The 22,842-nt window shown below is 41.4% G+C and overlaps 1 protein-coding gene across 1 annotated transcript; it reads right to left on the minus strand.

The window, feature by feature from the left end:
* Positions 1-361: 361 nt before the first annotated feature.
* LOC124285525 (ORC ubiquitin ligase 1-like) lies at positions 362-22,802 on the minus strand. The gene is given in 8 exon segments (XM_046721765.1): positions 362-1,640; positions 2,592-3,589; positions 8,720-8,753; positions 8,756-8,807; positions 9,284-9,508; positions 15,509-15,600; positions 21,701-21,836; positions 22,635-22,802. Coding segments are annotated over 8 exon segments (2,022 nt in total). The 5' UTR covers positions 22,722-22,802; the 3' UTR covers positions 362-1,242.
* Between the last annotated feature and the right edge of the window lie 40 nt (positions 22,803-22,842).

A 22,842-nucleotide genomic window follows, 5' to 3' on the forward strand; every position in this document is an offset into this window, starting at 1 on the left:
CACCCCTAATTCATCATGTGATAGTAAGCCAGCAACTAGTCCAAAGCTATGAATAGTAATATTTCCACCTGATAAGCACGACAAGTAAGTTTACCTGACATTTGTTCATATATTGTGAAAAAATCTACTGAAATATCTGCCAGAAGAAAGGGCTTGTAGACAGTAAAGCATGTGTTACAAAATGACTGCGGAAAAAAATGAAGACAATTCACAAATAAAACGGTACAAAGATGCCATAGCAGGTACACCGTAAGTGTACACATTAAATACCTTGCATATAGTTGACACATGTATGTTGTCATTGGTACTTAGAGAGACAGTTATCAGCACTGTAATGATACAGCAATACAGTACTGTATCCCGAAATGAGGCCTATAGAACGACACACTGATTGACAACCCGTTTCATGATACATAGGATACATAACATTAAAAGTCATATTGGTGTAAAAGCACATGAACAATAACAGATTCCCAAATATGAAATCAAACGGTCACTATTGCCCTCTAATGAAACAAAATGTTGGCTTTTTGATGGGATTGTCAAAAAAAATAGTCTAAACCAAAGACGATTGTGGTGATGCAACAAGATAAATAGTTACAAAGATTTGGCAGGAAAGTTTACCATTCACCAACTTGCGGAATGAACACTAAACAAGAACACATTATTAGATACGGCAACAGGAAAATCTATTTTCAGCTGAAAACTTAACATTGTGTGATTGAATGGGGGCGTTCAGACGATTCACAGAACTGATCAATTTGAAAAAAGGAATCGGCGGAAATATGTGGATCAGCGGAAAATTGCCGTAACTCCACATAATGCAAAATTGAATATTTGCAACAGAGAGTGTAACCATTGAGGAAGGTAACTGAAGTTTTGTTCTTCAAGAATGTGTTATGTTGAATACTGCAGTTCCCAAATACAAACACATGTATCTTTTGTGTGATGGGAAGGGAAAGTGAGGGATTAGAAGTGGCATGAGTGGCAAGCAAGAGAAACAGTTGCCCCGACATAGAAGAGGCGTGTTTGGGTGTTTGTCACATACATGAAATGATTTACAAGGACAAAAATACACATTCACATTTGACCTACTTTGATTTCATACAATTTTAAAGATTGTCTTTGAGTTAAGCATTATCTCATGTTCCTGTTTGAGGTTTTAAGTGGTTGGTGCAAATGTGATAAAGCATGTGCCATGATGATCAACGTTTTGGGGTTGACCTTTTCAATTGGAACTGACTAGTGAATTCTGGTTGACTTGATAGGGCTTAAAGTCAGATCTAGATCATCTCCACTCTCAAAAAGGCGCTTTTTGGGCTCTGGCAAATAAGAGTCTGACCCTCTGGATGAAAGGTCATTTGAGGCATTAGACACGTAACTATAGTTCCCTGTCTTGCTTATTTCACTTGCACCTGTCAAATGTTCAAGTCGGTCTGGAACTAATGATTTCGTTGAGGATGTCCTGAGAGCTGAAGGTGCAAATGTAATGCTGGATGTAGCAGGGTAGCTAACCACTGATTGGTTTGGGACGACAGCAGCAGAGAGCAAGGAGTTAGCAGGAAGTGCTTGGGGTGGCCTTGACACAGGGTGAGCTACACAACTGGACGCCGCAATGACAGCAGAAGCTGGAGTGCTACCTGTCAATGACAATGAGAAGCTAGGATTAGAAGACATGGAATGAGGCAAACCAGAGGAAACATAAGTTCCAATGGAAGAACTGGAGGAGACTGGAAACAGTTTATTCAACTTGTGAAGATGATTGCCGACTGTCTGCGAATTGGAAAGGGCCGAGGATGACAAAGGGATAGCTGCTGGAATGTTGGTGAGTGAGGAAGATTTTCGTTCCTTCATTTGACAAGCAAGAAGGTTCTGAGCATCTGAACCTTTAAGAGGATTAAAGTGAACTTCTTTGCCATAATCTAGAGAGGAACGGCGCTGAATTGGATTTCTTGGAGGCAGATCAGTTGTAAGGAGCAAGTCTCGATCAAGAGGTTTTGCAGTTGTGGTAATGGGCAAGGATGAGTGGAAAGATTGGGGAGGGACAGTGGCTGATGGAAAGTGCCTGTCATACCTGCTTTTCAGGGCTGAATCTGATTTAGTAGCCAAAACATTTTGGTCATATAAACCTGATGCTCTATATTTATCTCCTGTTATGTTTAGCATGTGCAACTTTTCATCCATATTTTGCATTGAGTGAATACCTTTTAACTGTCCACGGTTGAAATGGGCAGATGCACCATAAGAATGTGAAACTGATGTAGTTGCTGGAAGTGTGTCATAGTTTGATAGTCCTGTATATGCTAAGGATGAACCTGGAAGAGAGGTGACCACCTTAGGGTAGACATTTGCACTACTAACACCTGCATCAGAGAATGCTAACTTGGAGTAACTACTTCCATTATCACTGGGCACAGTCTGCATTTTGTAAGTGCTAGGTCTTACTTTACTGTAGTATTCATTGTCTTGCACGCTTAACAGACTATCTGGATTTGAGTGGTATGGATGGACAGTAGCAGTTGTTAACATAGTACTCAATAACTGGCCCTCTTGGCTGGCATAGTTGTCTTGTGCAATGTCTGTTGCTGTACCTGCTGTGTCTTGAACAGTTCCTTCAAAATTGTGTGTTTTCTTCTCAGCTCGGTTCAACAATTTCATACAGTCACTTAACTCTGGTGTCAGAGATATATTCAGGTCATCAAGCTCACTTCTAATTGTCTGTGTGTCATCAAGGTCACTCAACTCAAGGTCATGCCTGTGTTTAAACCTCTTTGTAGGTGTTGTTTCAAAGTCAGGAACACTAAGTAGGCTTGTACTTGAAGTATCATCATATTTTTCTGTAGTTTTAAGAATGGACTTTCCTTTTTTCCCCAAGCCATCAAAACTATCAAGGGATGAATTGCCATCCACAGAATTCTTTCTATCAGAGGTTTCAGAGCCATACCTCGCACGTTCAAAATATCTAGACTCAATCTCACTTGGTGATGATCTACCATTCCCAATGGCCAATTTCTCTAATGCACTTGAGGGTGTCAGTGGACTTGGCTGATCCAGATCAAAGGATGATGTATCATATGTTTTTTGGGGGAGAGAAAAATGCACTTTTTTGGGACTCTTATCTTTTATTGGTGATCCTGAATCAGAGGTGCTGTTCATGGTGATCTCTGTGTCATCTCTCTTTTGCATCTCTTTTTGTGATCTTGACTTGGAATCCATGAAGCCATTTACAGATCCTCCAAATGCTCTGTCGGAAGCAACTTTCTGATAGACAGTGGATGTTGGCATTTGTCTGGCTTTTACTGAGATCAAATCTCCAGCATGAAGATTTCTTAAATCTTCCATGGAGCTTCCAAACAGCTGTCTTTTGGCCGGATTTTCAGAGACATGATCTTTGTTCCTTGAATCTAAGGAAGATTTGTGGGGAACAGAGCTGGATTTGCCTGGGATTATTCCTTTCAGTTTTTTTAGTTCGGATTCAAGATCTTCCACATATCTATCACTTCGTTCCAAAGCTTTATTCAGTTGTCTTACTTCCTTTTCATAGCTCTCAACCTTTGCTTCCAATGTTGCAACAGTGTATCTCCCATATCTGAAAGTAAAATATTGAAACTTATAGTATATGTAAAAATCAAACCATCAGACTATGTAATTTTGTAAAAATATAACACATTATACATGAAATTATCCTTGCTGCATAGCTGTAAAATTGCAGATGTAGCATTAAACAATATTCCCTCTCTCACTCACAAGATTATCAGTGATGTAGCCAGATTTTGTCTGCAAAGACAGCGGAATGAAAGTATCTGTTACTAGTATTTGCCACTTCAAAATAATGACCTGGGAGTGAGTGAGTGAGTGAGTGAACATGGTTTTGTGACGCTTTTATCAATATTCCAGCAATATCACGGCGGGGAAAACCAGAAATGGGCTTCACACATTGTACCCATGTGAGGAATCGAACCTGGGTTTTCAGCGTGACGAGCAAACGCTTTTAACCACTTGGCTACCCCACCGCCCCTAATGACCTTGGACACAATTGAGAGCTTACTTTCAAGTGAACATGATGCACATTGGTCTATTCCTGTGGTGATTAGAAGATCCTTGGACAAAACATTCAATCAGACAAGAATGTAACATGAAGTGTAGGGCATGTATATATGTAGAGTGTAACAAATAAAACAACAAAATTAACATAATTGGCTAGCTCGTTAGTTGATTAATGCCAGTGAACTTACAAAAGTGTTTACTTCCAACAAATAATCTCGAACACACGCTCACACACACACACACATTAATATTTGTATAGCACCAATATCCAATTCAGCTGCTCAAAGGCGCTTTGTTTTCCCACAATCATTGGATGCCAATCTCAACTACACATCATATTTTCAATCTCAACTCCCTGGGGATCACACTTGCAGCCATTAGGCACACAAAGTTAATGTGGCTTTCCCATCCTTACGAGATACCCATTCACAGCTGGGTGGACTGGGACACATAGTCACAGTACTTTGTCCAACTTCACAGCATGTTGCTGTATCCGCAACTAGGTGTTTGCACGTATTCATGTGGCCACCCGGTTACTGGTGGGCTCGATCTCAGCACCTTAACTCGCTCGATCACTAGCCTGGCACCTTGGACAGTTTGCCCGCCACACCTCCAAAATTAAATGATTAATTAAATAATATGAGGTGCTTGCTGTGAGATGCTTGCTGCAGTAGTGAAAGATATGAAGAAGACTATCTACAGGGTTTTGCACTCAAAGTCTTTTTCCTTGAGTGGTTCAAAATATCAGCTGATGAGAGAGAACCACTGTAAGATCCCAAGTGGCTCGACCTTCTTTGACATATCAACCAGCTTGTAGGATTGAAGTTCTGGAATTGTAAAAATCCTATTCCCAGTCGAATAAACATATGAATGACTATGAGAAACAGACAAGTTAGAATACTTGAATTTCTTAAAATAATGTGAAGAAGCTGAAGGTATTTGGCAACTGTCTGTGCTGAACAGTAGTAGGTGAAGAAATACTATGCACATTACAATGTTCTTGAAACATCTTCCATTAGTTATCACAAGTGGTGGTACAGTGAGCCAATGTGATTGTTGTAACAACTCTTTGGAGTCTCCTATCACGATTAGAGAACATGAGCCATCTGTAGAGACCAATGGTGTTGGTCAGAGTGAGGGTGTGTCAACAAGTTGTCTCTTGGTCTGTCTGGCAACTTTTCAGCAGCCAGAAGGGTGTGACCAAAATAAGATGAATCTTTTGGGTTGACTGCAGTTTGTTGAGAACTTATGGAAATAGGCATGATAGAGGAATCACAAACGTGTTCAGGCCCTTCCAGGTCAGTGTCATGATCCTCAGAGGAAGGGCCTGGAATCACAGAAATGTCAACAGATCTTTGTTGAATCAGGTCGCAGAGATCCACCAGGGCATTGCTGATTTTCAGGCAGAGGGAATGAAAGATCTTTGGCTTGAGGCTCCAGGCAATCTTGTCAAGATAAAACGTCTGCGACAACTTTTGTACACCTCTGATGAGTCTGGCTTTGACCTTATTGTAGTAAATATTAACCTGAGCCCTGAGCTGGTATATTGGCCATATCGCGAGGGTTCAGGTTAATATTTTACATGTACGCCAAGATATATGGCTAATTAGTTTGTTGAATCAAAGATTTCGCATTATTTATTTTGAAATTATATTGGTGTTTTATGGTGTCTGGGGAATACACCTCATTAGGTCATGCTTGTCATAACAGGTGACTAAAATGGTCATGTTTTGCACGTGAATCCCATGTGTCGTGTGATGTTCCTAATGTACAACTGGCTAACTGAACCCTGTGTTTCACATGTAACAGAAAGTAGAGTAATTTTTCAGTATGATGCGTTAATGGTGTTCAGACTGCTTTGTGGATGTGTTGGTAATTTCAAAATTTTTAATTTTAATTTTTCAATCAGGCATTTGCTCATATAAGAGAACCTTGGAAGAACAAAATCTACAAGTCAGCAGACTGCTGGACACTTTGCCAAAGAAAGGCCAAGATGAAGATGCTGAAGACGCGATATAAAGCCCAATTCAACTGGCATATCTACTACTACAGGTTCTGCAGCAGGTGAATTCACAATTGATCCTGGTTCTGTTATATCGGCTGCCAACTGTGTCATGAATGTGAATGTAGTTCACAAGTGAACATGCCATTAACATATAAAATAAAAAAAAAAAACCAAAACCTGACTTTTACGGCTTGCACTTTCAGCACTTTACCTTTTCCTGGTGAAATTTATGGAGGTGTTTCTAAGTATTTCTCGAGGCGAAGACGAGAGAAATATTTAGAAACACTGACGTCCTTTATCGAGGGAGGATACTGAAGAACCGAGGTGAAGCCCATGGTTGAGTCACAGATGACATTTGCATAACATATCAGGTAACATTTCAACATTCATGATGATGATGATGATGATGATGATGATGCACATGCCTATTGTACCGGGATGAAAAATCCATGTCATACCATGGCCAGCACTAAGTCCTGACCTTTCCCTATGAACATGTCCAGGATGTCATGGAAGTTGTATACATCACAGTTGTTGAACCATCACAAGCATGCCCTGAAATTCCTTTCATGTCTGAACAACTCAAGTATTCCTACTAAATATTAATGACTTTGGCTGTAAAATGCAAATTTGATCCCAGACCCCTTCAATGACCTAGTGTGCAACCTTTTTATCACACACACATTTAGAACTCAGTAGATTAGATCACTTTCCACTTGCAATTACCACATGGATCATAATCGTCATATGAGCAAAATATTCTCAAGCACGACGTTAAACCCAATTTCACCTTACCTCACATGGATCATAAGGTATGTTTTGATGATTGCCAAAATGCTCTGTTTACAAGATTTAGACACCAAACCTGAAACTACCTTAACCCATTCAACACCCCAGGCCACAACATTATGAGTCCCCTGACACCGGCCAGGCAGTAGACACATCAAAATGAGACATAATTTTAGGAACCTACCTGACTTATGATTCATATATTAAATCTATCACATTTCACAATGTCTGAAAACACTTATTAAATTTCAATTGATTATATATATTATTATCAGCAGAATTAAAATTATAAACTATTTTTCGCAATGTTATTGAAAACAACGATTCTCGGACACATGCTTCGGCAGCGGGTCCACAATAACATTGTCAAAGAGCAAAGTAATGATGTTTCGAGGAAATCATTAAATAAATTGAATAAACTAATGAATAAAATCAACAACAGTATTCATAAAAGTTGTCAAACGTACATATAAAATTACTATTTCCATCTTTTTGTGCGATCATGTAATGTAAGTCAAGTCACTGACAAGTGACATCTCGGCTCTCGTCGCCTCAATCTTCACGCTTGGACACGATGTTCAATGCGAAAATATATGCATGAAGCATTTTTGTCACAGGTAATAACGTAGCACGACATGTCCAACAGGTTCCATAATTTACGTATAGGTAGCGATTTCTTGCTTAATGTGTTCAGAATAGCATTATTTTACCCAAAACTTTCGTCTAATTCTAAAAGTTCTCATTTACGAGGAAGGTATCCATTGCCATAAATGATTGGCTACAGTGATATTGTTGATGTTCAGAGCTTTCGAACGATACCCGACATCAAACAATTCGCCTCGCATGTTATTCATACGAAGCTTCCAAAACGGATTTATTTTCCGTTGTGTCATTTTACCGAGCGGAAAGCCACTGATATCGGGAAATAGGCGACCATACATATTATTTCAGAAATCTTTTTATAATCATTTTCTGATTACGTAAAACTGAAAATATAAAAGAAAAAGGCATGGGCATGTTATGACATGTCACAAATGGAAAAAAATCGCCATAGTTTTTGCTTCTTTTCGTGGTTTATCTGGACATTAAAAATAGATTTATTTTAGTTGTAGTTGTATTATTTGAATAATATTATAAAAATAAACTTCATATTTATCAACAGTGGGATTAGATCTTTTAAATGGTGTATAAGATGTAGTAGCAATAACGTTTTACAAGCTTATAATTTCCTTCATAAACATAGGCTTCATCTATGACCTTAGAGTCTCTGGGAACTCGGTGTCATGGCAGTAAATACCTCTGGTTGACTGGTGTTGAAAGAGTTAAAGTCATTGTCATACCTACAAAATTCTGGAATTCAGGGAATTCGGATGAAATTTTGATGAATGGTTCAATATTATACTATACTCTAATTGCACCTGACATCAACTTTTGTTAGAGATAACATTTTATTTGGATCATTGGAGATGTGTGGATGATACATGGCTAAAACTTGGTGAAGATAGTCAGATGGGTACACAAAATATGTAAACAAGAGTACCAGTTGTCTTACTTCTATTTATGTGGAAGCCATGGTGGCTGGGTGGGTAAGATCATTGATTTTGTGTGCTGGCGATTGGGTGCCGGACTCTGAGAGTATGGCTTCTAATCCTGGATGGGACTCAACCCTCAAAAAGTACTAGAATCTTTGCTTTACTGAGAAAGTGTTATCCCAAATATTACATTCGTTACATTTGGCAACTTCGAAAATGGCATTGTGCACCCTCAGCACTAGATATTGGTACAGCATTTCAGTGGCTAAGAAGTCAGTTTGTTTATCACTTACAACAAAAAGACAATGAAAAACAGCATTACCAGAAGGGAGATGATTGCACTCACCTGTGTGGAGATCGGGTTGCAATCTCCATTCGAGTTTCTCATTTTCTCGGTTAAGGTTGACCTTTTCATCCTTGAGTTTGTTATTTTCCTAAAAATGTGTAAGTATTAAAGCGATTACTTGAAACTCAATATTAACAAAAAGATTGAGTTATTTACTCTTTGACATATTTTATGAGATAAACTGGGCAAAAACAAACAGTTAAATTAATTGCTTACCCCCCTAAATGCTGTCTAGTTTGCATGGATGTCAAACTTGGCTTGTCTTAGACTCTATTAACAAACAAAATTAGTGCCACCGCAAAGAAGCTCACCTGGAACTCTATTCAATAATTTCTGCACTAATAATGTGGACAAAAGTATTCAGCATTATGAAACAACAAAATATTCTCAATGTTTCTGAATCTGCAAAACTGAAACACAATGATAATAATTCTTAGAATACTACCTCTAACGCTTGATCGCCTGTTTCACTAAAACTTATTTCTGAATTAACAGGTCTAGTTTGAAGGATTCACGTGTCTGTTTATCAGGTGAGATGAAACTTGTAGTTAGTCAGATGTGTACCTCATTGACCTTCTTCATGTCGGTTTTGAGGCGTTCATATAGTTTCTGGGCATCTTGTAGTTTCTTGGTGAGTGTCATCAGACTACTTGTATCCGAGGATCCTGGATGAATGAAATCTGGTCTTCCACTGACCTCTGACCTCCCATCTCTCTTGAGCTGCTCTTTCAAGATTTCATTCTCCTTTTTGAAAAGCTTCACCTCAGATTCTAGATGATTAAATTCATCCTGTGAACAAATGTTATAAACATATCACTTAATTTCTGCATGACAACTTTCAATATAAGACATAAAATAAATAAGTGAGCATAGTTTTACATCTCTTTCAGCAATATTCCATCAATATCACAGCTGGGGACATGGACTCATGTGGGGAATCGAACCTACATCTACGGCGTGACAAGCCACTTTAACCACTAGTCTACCCACCGACCCCCATAAACATTTGTGGTGGAGTAGCCTAACAGTTAAAGCGTCCACTTGTCACACGGAAGTCCCGGGTTCCCCACATGGGTACAAAGTGATATTGCTGGAATATTGCTAAAAGCGGCGTGAAACCTTACTCACTCACCCATAAACAATTTAAAAAAGAAGAAGAATATGACTAAACAATACCTTTTAAAAAGTGGTCACAATATTTGTGTACAGATTGTACTACTTGCTTTGTGTGCAGGCGATTGGGAGCATCATTATGAGATGGGACTCAACCCCAGAAAAAGTACACATTTAAATATATACAAATGCAAAAGAAAAAAGGTAGGTGCTACTTTCATTGTTTGATGTAGAACTTTTGTTTCTGTGATCAAGTATTGTTATGTCATGTGATTGTTATCATCCAACAAATAATCGACATGATCTTAGATACCAAGCATGTTAAACACAAGATTCACTGTGACACAAACCACTAACCTTGTGGTGTAATACATGCACACAGTCCAGGAAAATGTTTAGGCTCCATTTGTGAGGTGACGTGAGGTCATGAATACCCCACTCAGACACATTATACTGACTCCGAGCCGACCAGTCCTTGTTGTACCCATTAATGCCGAGTGCCAGGCAGGGACCAACAAGTACCATATTTTAACGTCTTTTGGTATGACGCGGTCGGGGATGGAACCCGCGACCTTCCGGCTCTCGGCGGACGCTCTAACCACTACACCACGGAGGCGGTCGGCTCCATTTGTGAGAGATGTTTGTTTGTTTGTTTGTTGTTGACAGATAAGAGAGTTTTATTGTCACTCCAGAATCTGCATATACCTGAACAATTACAACATAAACAGTGTATTTTAGCCCCAGATTTGCATTTCGATATTGAAAATTTTAACTATATACTGTAAACGTACTTTTTTTGATTTGGTGCAAATTTTAGCAGAATTGACAGTTTAGACTACATCGCGCAGTCAATTATTCGCGCAATCAGTAATTGCCGGAACTGCCAGCTGTCTCTTAGGCCGCCACTAATATCAATGAAAACAACCAGGGTGGCTTATAAGCATCTGTCAGGCGGCGCGTATTGCTTACTCACAGGAAATCCCTTCCTGCGCGATATGTACAGTAATACGTTTACTCACGGAAGTATTAAGAACTTAGGAAGTGAGATGTGATGGTACTAGTATACTATATAAAGAGATGAAAAACACATCAGTCTTATGTTCCGAATTCTGACGATCTGACGATGGCATTGCGAATGTGGTTAAAGAAAGCACCTACCCCTAAGACACCTGGACTTCCAGACTTTGTGATTTCATTTCGTGATATGCGGGAATAAACATAAATAAAATCTTAATGAATTAATAAAATACTGCTGTATTATTTCTTTCCGAGTCGTTTCATGGTAATCCATTTTGTATCAAACCATCTGTCACTACGATTGGTCAAAATAGAACATGTTGGGACATGATTTGGGAAATCCATTACAGCGACAGTTAAGTATGATTCTTTATGCTACTATCAGTCGTCATTTTAGATTTCTATCTTCAAACTTGAGTGAATGAATGAAAGGTTTATTCGCTGTATAAATTTTCGCGGTAAAAGCGAAAAGAGCGAAAATAAAACCTGCGCGATATATAATACGTTTACAGTAATGTATATTTTTAATTCTTATCCTATCTCAAGTTCTGTACTCTCTGTCTTAGGTTGGACTGGCTGGTTATGACTGCAATCTGCCGATTGACTGCATAGATCACTTGTGATGGGTTGCTTCCAATAAACCCCTTAGCGTTACACAGCATAAAACTCTCAGGGAGTGGGCGCTCCTGAGTTTATGTGGTTTTCACAACGTATCATTTGTCAAAAAGACAAATGAAAGAACTCAAACAGGTTTCCCTGCTTCGCCCCGATTTCCAGAAACTCTAGTCTGGCTTGCCCCTGCTTCAAAACCATCCCCTGCGATCACACACAAAGGCAAAAGGCAGAATGGCTTGGTTAGCTGAACTGTTTAACATTCATTTCTGAACGACATCAATTGACCCTAGCTCCTGTGCTTAACCTTGATGAAGGATGTTTCTGGCAACCTGGAGCAGAACACATCAAAATGCACTGGAATTAAGTATTCATACACCACTGACATGATTGCTCATTAGTGTAGAGGTTAATGAATATGAGTGTCGACCACCTCTGCATCGTAGCACAAGGCTGGCCTCTCAGTCTATGATGAAGTCTATGGTGACTGTACTGCACTGCCCCAGTGTCGTTCCAGGTGAGTTAGATCTATGCCCAAGGAAAGTAGAACCAAGATGAAGTCGAATGAATACACCTTCTTCACTTTTACAAGGTAACACCCATTCCGTGGATGGAGGATGTCACTATCTGTGTTGTCGGGCCAAGGACAGATACTGCGTCAATACCAAACTGATGGAGTCACTTTACATCAGTCACTGAGAGGTCACGTAGTAGTGGGCGGCAAAGACCGTCTGTGATCTCCAGAAACATCCCTCAAAAATAGATGTCCACAAACAGTTGATGTGAACAGAACTACAGATCACTTTTTGGGTCATTGAGTTATGTACTCGCTTGTGTTCATCTCAATTGGGTATCCTAATATTCCTTTGAGTAAAAAATATATTGTACTCATCTCACTCAACTCATTTGGGTATTTTGCCATTTTCCATTAATTTTAAAAATACACTAAAGTTTAACTGTTAGTGTTTGTTATTTATGTTTGATCAGTAATATGAGGAACGATAAGAAAGACTGCCAGTTGCCAAGTTCATGTCCTGAAATAGAACCTCTCAATATACCTCAGTTATTTTATTTATCAACCGGTATACAAGCTAAGATTTGGCATTTTTGTGTGTGCACATGTAAGTTCACATTTATTGAGTATTTACTAAAAATCAAGCATACTTGTATGCAATAGCCTAAATAGGAATTGAGTTTTCACATAAATATTTGCTTAATTTACGCAGATACGCAGCTTATCTGTACCTCTGTGTGAAGAGCCATCGTAGATGCTGGGCCAGAGTCTCGTGAGGCCTTCACGCGGCTGGAGGGGGATACTGGTGAAGATGTAGGCATGCAGGATAGTCGATCTCATCCAGAAGGCCAACGTGGTACGACAGACTTCTGCTAAAGAGACTGTTGAGATAAACAAATATCTACCCCATACCAGTTTCGAGGACAGCCTCGATGAACTGCAGTCGTTTAGTTGGAATCCGCTCTGACTTCTTGATGTTGAGAATCAACCCTAGCTTATGGTGAATTGTAGATATTGTAGGAAGATCTGACGATTTCTGATGGCTTGTATACAATCGTTGACGTAGGCCTCGAAACGATTCCCCGACGATGCAGAACTGAGTGATGGGTTTCATGATGAGGGTAAATAGACTTGGGCCATAGCAAAGCCAATGGTTAGTAGAGATGATATCTGCGTCAAAGGGTAGGTTCTTTGAACCAGATCATTCGTCAAAGCCAGAGATCCGACAATCGGTAGTTTATAGCCCAAGCCAAGTGTGTGATGAAAGGATCTATTGTTAGCATATGTGCCAATTTTTCCGCCAACCGGGGAATCTAAAATCAGGATGACTGGGGGTGGAAGATCCCAGTTGTGCGAAGTCTCTTGACATTCATTGTTTACTGGAGTCTGCCGTTTGCACCCTTCTGCCGTAGGATGTGGATTTGAGTTCTCCTCTTGTCCTGGGTTGAAGCGAAGTTTAGCTCAAGTCGATTCCTGCAGTTCAGGATTCGTCGAAACATATTGTGCCGGGTGTCCCGATTCTCAATTAGGAAGGGAGTGTTGTTCCGTTTTAGGGCAGAGTGTGAAGATGTTTATGTGGGGATACAACTAGCAAACCTCTGCCTGAGAGTATTTTGGGAAGAGAAACCATCATGATTCTCTTCAGGTTCTTGAAAGCGAACTAGGAGGTTGGTATTCGACTGTGTATCTTGGGACAATGATCCTAAGACACTTGTAACATTGGCTGTGTCGGTCTTGTAGCTTGCAAACGTATAGGTGAATGTCACAGAAGTAGGCTGGTATCTAGGAGTTGGTCGTAGGGATAGTCGAATCTGTATGGATCGTAGAAGTGATGTGATGTGACGCTGTAGCCAAATCATTAGCGTTTGCTGAATGTGAGCCAGAATATGCAGCCGAAGTCTGTGCCGAATTGATCGTAGATGGTTGATTCGTATTCAGAGGTTTGTCAAACTAGGTGGGATTGATGATTTAGTCTAATGTCCCGTCGAATACAAGAGGATGGTCGAGTCGTGAGGAATCGTCAGCATCTTACTATTTTGACGATTGTTCTACGCATATGTGTGAGACTGACACACCTTAGTAATTGTAGAAGTCATAGGATCAAGTTCAACAAATGATGTGGGTTCGAAGACCACTGCCCATGATGAAACTGCTGGTCTGGGGATTGGCGAATGCCTGATCCGTCCGAAGGATTTAAAAGTCATCTAAGTTCTCCGATGCCTGATGTCTCCCCGAATCCAATGGCATCGTTGAGTTGTGAGGAACCACAGCATCTTGCAATTCTGACGAATGGGGGTTTGCCGCGTCTTGCGAGTTCGATGACTGTAGGTTCAGAAAACATTGTATGACCAGTACCAGTAATGAAACTGACGGACAAGAGGATCGATGCATCTGAGTTCTCACTCAATAATAGTCTGACGGCATATCTAGAAGTTGTCTTGATCTGATATATATGTGGACACTCCGTCTGTGTGCCTTCTTTACAGAACTCTTGGTTTTCTTAGTTGAAGAAAGGCGCTGGGACCCCACCTCCCTGTAGTTAGCAAAGCTATCCTCGTCCATCTTGATACACACGTTGCGTCTTTCTATGCAAGTTGCAAAGTCTAATGCAGTCAATGCAAGACACATGAGGATCCGAAGTAGAAAAGGTCTTCTTGCAGTCAGCACAAACTTTCCTTTTTCTAGATGAAGATTCTTTCTTTCTCTTGATGTTAAAGTCTAATCTAAGTCAGTTTATTGACAGAGTTACAGCACATCAGCATGACAAGAAAGAGAATGACTACATATAGAGGGGTCACATGATCAACCAGAGGATATGCTGCATGCTTCACAGGAGCTGCAAGGCTGTCCAGAGCAGCAGGGGTGTGTTCGGGCGAGTTGTTCAGAGAGGTAAACATTTTCATTAAGATGAGTTTTTATGGATGACAGCTTCTTTATTGTGAAGGGTCGCGAAGTTTCGAAGTATCCATAAAAACTCTTGTCTTTATGTGTATCACTTCTAAATGCCCTTCAAAGACTCCAAAAAATTTCAGTTACAGTTCGTTTCCACTCAGCTATCGAACGTAAGAGAGAGAGTACAGAACGTGAGATAGGATAAGATAGGAAAAAATACCTAACCTATCTCTCCACTAGGACATCATAGCTGGAGCTGGGATTTAGACATGTGTACTTAGTATGACTACTTAATATATCTTAAGTTTTGATTCAGTAGATGTCCACCTTAAAAATCTGACCAGGGTTTGTCTACCATGTTTACACATGCTGATCTAGTACTTGTAAGTCACCAAACATATGAGTTGCTTTTGTATGACATCATCATGTAAGGTCCTTTAAACAATGTTGATGACAGTGTGTGTCTGCTAATAAAAATTGATAAAATGTAAATATTTTCCCACTGTTCATAAGGCTTTTTTGACCAAAGGGACAGTGAGCTTCAGAATCAGCAGTTAATGATCCCTAGGATTTGACATAATGTCATTCATTGTTTAAAAACTGTTATGGGGAATAACTTTTTAAATCAGTTTTAATCAAACCTCATATTCCTTGTACAGCAGTTCAAATCTGGCTCTTCTCATATCTGGGTTAGTCATCTTTTCTTTATTGTCCTCAACTTGATTCAATCCCCCTGACAAAGAGACAAAGCGGAAACAATATTAGTAAGAAATTATATGCAAAATCCTAAAGAGACAGCTTAATATTTGTCTTTACTAAAAATTGAAATTTTAACTATAAATTGTATGTTTATACTTATCCTATCTCACGGTATGCACCTCTCCTCTTCTTCTTCTCGACCATGTGTGGAAACGTGCTGTACGCTAAGTTGAATCAAATCTTACTGGCCTCTGACCACCTGACTTCTGCCCCCACTCCGATATCAGCACCTGTCAATCATCTAAATAAGCGTGCAGATTGTTCAGATGATCACATGACGTCCTGTGCCTGTCATTCTCATCTTGGAGCCTCCAGTAATCTGTGATGTAGGGCAGGTCGGGTGGGATAGGATAAGTATATAAATATACAATTTATAGTTAAAATTTCCAAATTTTTAAACTTGTCCTAGCTCACGGTATGTATTATCCCACTGTTGGCAGGAGGGCCGCAGATTACCCTGTCACCAGTACAACCGTGAGGACGCATGACACAAGGAGGCCAGGAGAAAGGACCAACTCCCGATATGCAAACTCCAAAAACTTGTGATCGGTTTCTTCAGATAACCCCTTGGCTTACACAGCACAAAAACTCTAGGGAGTGGGCGCTCCTGAATTAATGAAGTTTTCAGTCGCAGCTTTTGACAAGCAAAAGGATGCAGTTTGGCAAGTAGGCCCCGCCTCCCATTGATTTATCAGGTGACCCCAGTGAATTAAAGTCGAGGACCTTAATCTGGCCAGTCCCTGCATTGAAACTACCCCCCACAGACACATGCTGGAAGGCGGTGAAAGAGGGAATAGCCCGGTTGCTCAACTAGTTTAACGTTCAGTACCAATCCCCCTAACTTACCAAAGGTGAGAAAGGACTTAGGAGCGGAATGCATCGAAAACCATGTAAGTAATTGGAAATCAACACTTCACTACGTAATTGCTCAGACAGTAGATGTCAGTAAGCGGAGTGTCGACCATTTTTGCATGTAGCACAAGACTGGCCTCACAGTCTATCCAGTCATAGCTATGACAGTGCAGACACGCCCTAGTTCCCTAGGTGAGAATGATCTAAGCCCAAATGAAAAAAAGTAGCAAGCCATGGATTACATCGATATCTTTTATTATGTACAGAGCAAAACCGACAGAAAGAAGGATTGCTTCATCTGCGAACAAGACCAAAGGGCCGAACTGATGTAGACATTCCACATCTGTAACCGAGAGATCCTGAAGGTAGAGTGAGGCGAACACGGTATCCGATTTCCAAAAGCATCACTCCACGATGGCCTGGAGGGAACAATTCCTGTGAAGCGCCATGGTCGAAGCAAGAGCCTGAGTCTCATGAGGCTTCGCCGTTGAAGGTGGAGGAAGGTCAGCAAAGGCATATGCACGCAGGATCGTAGACCTCATCCAAAACGCTAAGGTAGTGCGAGGGACTTCCGAGGCGGAGGCAGTGGAAAACGGAATGAACAGTCTCTTGCACAGGCCTTAGAGGCAGCCAGGTAAATCCGTAATGTACGAACCGGGCATAAGGAAAGATCTTCTTTGTTATCTGGGCCCAGGATAGTAGACAGTGGTGGGATTGTAAACGTGCGGTCCGGCTGTCCTGGTAACTGATTTTGGGCGAGAAAATCCCAGCTCAAACCAAGGAACACTTTAGCATGTCTAGACCTTTCAAAACGTACCTGAGAGACATCGAGAGCGTGCAACTCGGAAATACGGGCAGCTGTAGCCAAGGCCAAGAGAAAGAAGGTCTTAAAGATGTTATGCCCTTCGTCCTGCAATACGCTTCAAAATTCTTCCACTTGTAATTATAAAGTGACCTAGTGGAGGTGCGATGTGCTGTAGTAATGGTAGTAGCAACACCCTTGGCTGTTGGCAACCGATGTAAATGCGCCAAAGGTGAAGATGGAGCGTGAGCGGAGACCAATGTAGCTGATCGGAGTGCGGATGAACCAGTAGATCGAGGAAGTGGTACCGGATCTGGTTCAGCTATTTCTTGAAGATTTACCCTACCCTAAAGCTGAGTTGCGCGCAGTTTCAGTAGTATGCGTGGAAGAAGGGCCACTGGCGGAAACGCGTAAGCATTTAGGTCGTCCCATGGAATGGCTAGAGCATCGTGAGCCCAAGCCAGAGGGTCCGGAATCAGAGACACAAACAGAGGCAGCTAATGGTTGAACCGGGTGGCGAATAGATCCACTGTCGGAGTCGTCAACAGAAGGCAGAAGGTCTGGAACACCTTTGGGTGTAGTTTCCACTCTGTTGGGGAGGGACAGAGAATCCGCAACGACGTTCTTCACCCCTGGAATATGGTTGGCTCGCACAGAGATGTTGAGAGAGTCCACCAGGTCGAAGAACTGTTGTGTCTACTGCAGGAGTTGAGGAGACCCCGTTGACCCCATCCTGCTGATGTGCCACACAACTGCTGCATTTTCCGATCAGACCATGAGAGAAGTTGCTCAAAGGATTTCTTGCTAGTGAATGATTGAATGAATCACCGCCCTGAACTCCAGAACATTGATGTAGCAAGCGCGATCTGCGAGAGACCACTGCCCTGCCACTTGCTGATCAAGAAGGTGAGCCCCCCACCCGTGTAGAGATGCATCCACATACAGGTGGTGAGACGGAACGAACGGCCCTAAGCAAACTCCACCGCAAATGTTCAACTCTTCCATCCACCACAGGAGATGGGGATGGAGCTCTGGAGGCAGAGTGATCAAAGCGAGCGGATCGCCCACTCTGATGTGAGGTGCCAGGAAAAGCTGCAAGGGCCGAAGTCGCAGTTGGCCCCTGAGGGTCAATGCCTGAGCTGACGTCAAGAGGCCCAGGAGCTTCTGCCATTGATGAAGCGTCCTGGGTTGCACCAATGCAAGGGGAACCAATCTCTGTATCTTGCAGAAACGATCCCTCGGGACAAACAGTTTGTTGACCTCTGTATCGAACACTGCTCCAATGAATTGAAGACGGCAAGTAGGGGCTAGTTCCGACTTCTGCAGATTGACCTAATTGGTGACGAAGTAGAAGGGCATGATCGGTCTGCGCCTGAATGCAGTCGTCGATGTAAGCCTTGAAAACTATCCCCTTGCGATGGAGGAAACTGGTGATAGACTTCGTCACCCTTGTAAACAGCCACGGGGCCGAAGAAATTCCAAACGGGAGGACACACCACTGATAGTGGGTGCCCCTCGAAGACAAACAAAAGGAACTTGCGATGGGCCGGGAAGATCGGGATGCGAAGGTACGCATCCTGTAGGTCGAGGCTGACCATGTTGTCTCCTGGTTTGATAATAGTCTTGAGTAGGGCCACCGACACCATTCAAAAATGGGGCGGAGGCTGCAGAAACATCTCGTTGAAGACCTTCATGTTGAATATTAGTCTCAACTTGTCCGAATCCTTCTTGGGAACCAGAAACATTGGAGAGTAAAATCCCGGGCGACCGGGGCCGGGCCCAGGGATTCGATCGCAAGTTTCTGGAGTAAGGTGTTTATCGTGGATCGTAGAACAGCCGTTTGCTGAGCGGGATACGTTCTGTGATCCGGAAGTAAAGTTAGAGGAGGACTGCCGATGATCGGAAGCTGAAACTCCTTGGACAAAGTGGAGAGGACGAAAGGGTCGTCCAAGATGGTCCAATTGGGAGCATAAATCCCAAGTCTTCCGCCTACTGGGGAAGTCTGGATGGGCATGACTTGGGCAGAAGGACCCAGTCGAGCTCTAATGTCTGCAAGTCACTGTTTCTCAGGCCTTTGAGAGGAGGACTGGTCGGAGAGGAAGTTGGCCGTGAAGCAGTGAATGCCCATCGCTGACGGCTGAAACGTCCTCTGGACGAACCCTTTCCACGAAAGGAAGCAGCAGATCCCGAACGAAGGTCCGGGTTGGAAGGTACATAACGGGCTGGCCGTCGTTGACGCAACGAGTCCTCTACCTGCAATCGTTGGAATTTCAACAACCTGTAAATGAGCATCTTGACCGACTCTGGTGGCTACATCTCTAATAGCCCCGTTGAAGAGTGACCTGCCAGACCACGGTTGGCGGAAAAGGTCAGTTCGGAACCTATCCTCCCATGAGGATAAGTGAAGGGGTCCCCTGCATCGCATCGCTGTGACGTCGGAGAAAAAATGGGCCAACTGATCCAAGATGGTCTGAAACTGTTCTTGTAAGAGCACCATCGCCGCCCAAATATACACCTGTTGATGGGAAGTCGCATGTGACACCGACATAGCCACCGCCTCAGTCGTCGTCAAAACCTTGTTGAGGGGTGCCATAATCTTCCTAATGACACCATCCAAATGCAATAGCTCACGATCCTCGACCAGAAATGGCGAGTAGGCTCTCTGTTTGGACCCCAACAACACAATGTCATCATCCACAGGAGGGGAGACGATCAGCGTAGAGAAACCATGAACATGAGAAGATGCTAAATTGAAGCGGGGGAGCCGCGAACCCATCCTTAACCTTCCTCAGGTAATCAAAAGCCTCATCAAGAGAGACGCTGCCAGTTGAGTGATGCAAGGACGAGGCGGAAAGGTGATAGAACCAAAATCACCTGGCTTCATATCAAAACTAGATAGCAAATCGGATAGCAAATGCGGACAGCAAAATCAACGAAGATTTTCACTGAGGTAGGAATCAGACGCCTCATCTAGGAAATCCTCTTGGGAGATGGGGACTTCGAACGTCGAACTGCTGTTTTCTTACGGCGTTCTGTCTTAGGGCGTTTAGACGAAGACAGACCCTCAGATGTTTTACAACGGTCCCTATCTGACATGCTTCTACAAGCTACCCGGGGATATTCAGGAAAAGCATCGTCGTCGAGATCAGCACAAAAAGTGCAGCGACAAGACCAATCACAACGACCTAAGCAATCCACACATAATGCATGTGGATCTGCCACGGATAAGTTACTGTTACAACTGTCACAATGTTTGCGCTTCTTAGAAACATTACGATTCGATCTACCCATGTTGAAACACAATCAAAACTCTCTGAGAAAAGCACACGTCCACATGACGTAGTGACAAGAAAGAGAATGACAGGCACAGGACGTCACGTGATCATCTGAGCGATCTGCACACTTATTGAGATGATATGATATCGGAGTGGGGGCAGAGGTCAGGTGGTCAGAGGCCAGTAAGATTTGATTCAACTTAGCCTACAGTATGTTTCCACACATGGTCATAGAAGAAGAGGAGAGGTGCATACAGTGAGATAGGATAAGTTTAAAAATGTGGGTTTGCTTGTGTTTGCCATGACCATGACGACACATTCTAACATGAAATACATTTCAGTTACCATGGTAACTTTCAAAATATCTGCCACTACCCTGAAAATGAATTGTTATGTTACACACATCACAGACCATAATTATTTCTATCCTACCTGCTTAATTACAAAAGACCCGCGTCACATCATTTAATTGTCCCTAAGGCTGCTGCCACATAAGTTGCTGTGTTACTCTATTTGATGAAAAACATCATACACATATAGTGTATTTTAGCCCCAGATTTGCATTTCCTAAGATGTATGGTAAAACAAATAGATATTGAAAATTTTAACTATAAATTGTATATCTATAATATTTATCCTATCTCATGTCTTGTACGCTCTCTTATGTGTTTTTGACAGCTGAGTGGAAACGAACTGTAAACAGAGGTTTGGCCTCTCCTGAAACCGTTCGCCCAAACACACCCCTGCTGCTACCATATCTGGACACTAATAGCTCCTGAGAAGCATGCAGCTTGTCCTCTGATTGACATTTTTGTGTGTATGCATGTAAGATCAAATTTATTGAGTATTTACAAAAATTCAAGCGTACTTGTACACAATAGACTTAATAGGAATTGAGTTTTCACATAAATATTTGCATAATTTATGCAGATACGCAGCTTATCTGTACCCCTGTAACACTAATTGTTTACATGGTTTACATATGAAGTCTTTATGAATTAACTAACAGTTATCAAAACTGAAGCATTTAACTGTATTATTGTTTATAGCATAGAGCATCATTGCTCTATGCAAGAAACCAGAATTTATAGCATGCTGATCAAATAATTTGAAAGTATTATGGCTATGTTAGATACAAACTGCACCTTTGATATGTTTGATGGGGTTACTGGAGTCCACTGGAGTTCGGCAGGCAGGACACTGCTGGATTCTCTGCAGCCAGACATCCATACATGGTGAGCAGAAAACATGGTTGTTTGGACACAGCACAGGCTGCTTCACCTACAACAAAATATCCAGATACTGGATAACTCATACAGGATCAACTAGATGACTCACACTCCAAAAAGCAAATCTGCACCCAAAGAAAATATATATGATTTGACATTAGTGCCAGTTATTGCTCACAAATTGCAGATCTACAAATGGATCTTAGTATTCAATCAATTATTTATTGTAATCATATGTGGCTTACTTTACCATGTATACAGTTTTACGAGTGAGAAGCTCCATCAGTTGGTTACGTCTTCATTAACAAACATAACAATAAGAAAAATACTTCCTAAAGTTTAATTTGATGAAGAATGAGGACTATTTTATGGATATACAACTTCGTTATTGTGTGTAGGTGACATTTCGACATAGCAAGTAGTGACAACGACATTAGGATCTATGTCGAAACATCGCCTATACAGAATAAAGAAGTTGTATATCCATAAAAATAGTCCTCATTCTTTTTATCTATCCATCTTCTTGAATGCCAATCAAAGAAGTTTAATTTGGTGTTTCATTTTTCATGACAACACATTAGTTGTCCAATTACTGAATCTGTAAACTTCTTGTTACATTGTTCAACTTCAAAGAACTTAGTAGTATACAATTTAACTTGGGAAAGGGCAAACTGACAAAGTCAATTATGTTTTCGGACACTGTCACACCAATGCAAATTCTTCACACTGCCAATTTCAGTGTATTAAACTTTAAAGAAGTACGTACTCCTCGTGACAGGTAGTCTTAAAAATGACAATCTTGTGTATCGATTCTCATAACATGAAATATCAAACATAGAAATGCAAATACCTTGCCGAGACATATTTGACATGAAATGGGCAGTGTGAACGAAATTGTTGCGGGCTTGTCCCGTCTTGCATTCATCGTAGCCGCCATTAAATGTAAACAAAGAAATTAGTACATAAAAATAGTACAGGTTTTCGTAGTATTACGGAGTATCTGCATAATGTGACAACTTGGTTAGCATTAACACCGAGCATTTTTGGAGTGGTACATG

Source organism: Haliotis rubra, unplaced genomic scaffold (genome assembly GCF_003918875.1).
Source record: "Haliotis rubra isolate DU_JTF1 unplaced genomic scaffold, ASM391887v1 Scf361, whole genome shotgun sequence".
Taxonomy (NCBI): Eukaryota; Metazoa; Mollusca; class Gastropoda; order Lepetellida; family Haliotidae; genus Haliotis; species Haliotis rubra.